Source organism: Agrilus planipennis, unplaced genomic scaffold (assembly GCF_000699045.2).
Source record: "Agrilus planipennis isolate EAB-ADULT unplaced genomic scaffold, Apla_2.0 scaffold3264, whole genome shotgun sequence".
Taxonomy (NCBI): Eukaryota; Metazoa; Arthropoda; class Insecta; order Coleoptera; family Buprestidae; genus Agrilus; species Agrilus planipennis.
Window position 1 is genome coordinate 1 of NW_020441958.1, and position 1,054 is coordinate 1,054.

A 1,054-nucleotide genomic window follows, 5' to 3' on the forward strand; every position below is an offset into this window, starting at 1 on the left:
AGGGATAGAGGTAGACCTAGGTTAGATTACTGTTCGCAAATAGTTAAGGATGTGGATTGTTCTACTTTTGGGGAAACGCGCAGATTAGCGTAGGATATGAAGGAGTGGAGGTGGGTGTCCAACCAGTCTTAGGCCCGATGACTTTATGATGATGATGAACTATACATATGGTTTTTAATCTGTTCATTTGATTTCCTTAATTCTAAAATGTTACAATCAAATGTTGCAAAATGTTGATTCCACGATTTCATATTCGCCATAAATCCTACACTCCATGTATCTACGGATAACCTGCACATCTAATTTTTTCTGGATATTTTTTAATCTCATTTGGTGCAGTAATCATCAAGCATTTATATAACAATCTCTAAGTAGATATATGTATACATGTAATAGAAATTTTATTCATCATCATCAGATTTATATATAATAACAAGCAAGGATAATTATCATCCATATAGAGATTCGTCTAAACACTAACAATAAGACATGCATTCAGTAATAAATACACAAATATTTTAAATTGAAACGCTAAAATAAATTAAAATATATCGATGCCATTCTTTACGAAGAGTTGTCTTTGTCTCTTCTATTAGTGATGTAAAGATTCATCAACCTTTGATTGACGGTGATCATTTTGACTGCGCAGTTGTCAGTACATGCTTTTTCGACGTCATCGAGGGGCCTTGAGTAGTTGTTTACAATACATGCGAAGAAGCATTTTTCGTTAACACTGTTGAAAAATTCCAAAAACTCCTTGAGCTGCTTCATATCCAATTTCAAATTGCCTGTCATTTTCGGGATAAACAACAAAAAGAGCGATATCACTTATTGGCATATCACATGAATCTTTTGACACATGTCACTACAATATAGAAATATAGATAACATGTGCTACCTAAGTCATCGTCATCATAAGGTCGTCAGTCCTAAGACTGAATGTACACGCACCTCAACTCTTTCCTATTGTGGCACTGCTTTATCCCCAAAATGGATTCGGATTGAAGAAATTGTTGATTAAAAGAACTCTTTTCGAGCACTGCGGATTCAAACA

At 34.4% G+C, this 1,054-nt stretch overlaps 1 protein-coding gene across 1 annotated transcript; it reads right to left on the reverse strand.

Annotated features, from left to right (window-relative positions):
• Nucleotides 1-400: 400 nt before the first annotated feature.
• Nucleotides 401-849, reverse strand: LOC108744007 (mitochondrial import inner membrane translocase subunit Tim10 B-like). Its single transcript, XM_018479609.1, has one exon. It carries the CDS (start codon nucleotides 793-795, stop codon nucleotides 565-567), a length of 231 nt encoding a protein of 76 aa, XP_018335111.1. The 5' UTR covers nucleotides 796-849; the 3' UTR covers nucleotides 401-564.
• Between the last annotated feature and the right edge of the window lie 205 nt (nucleotides 850-1,054).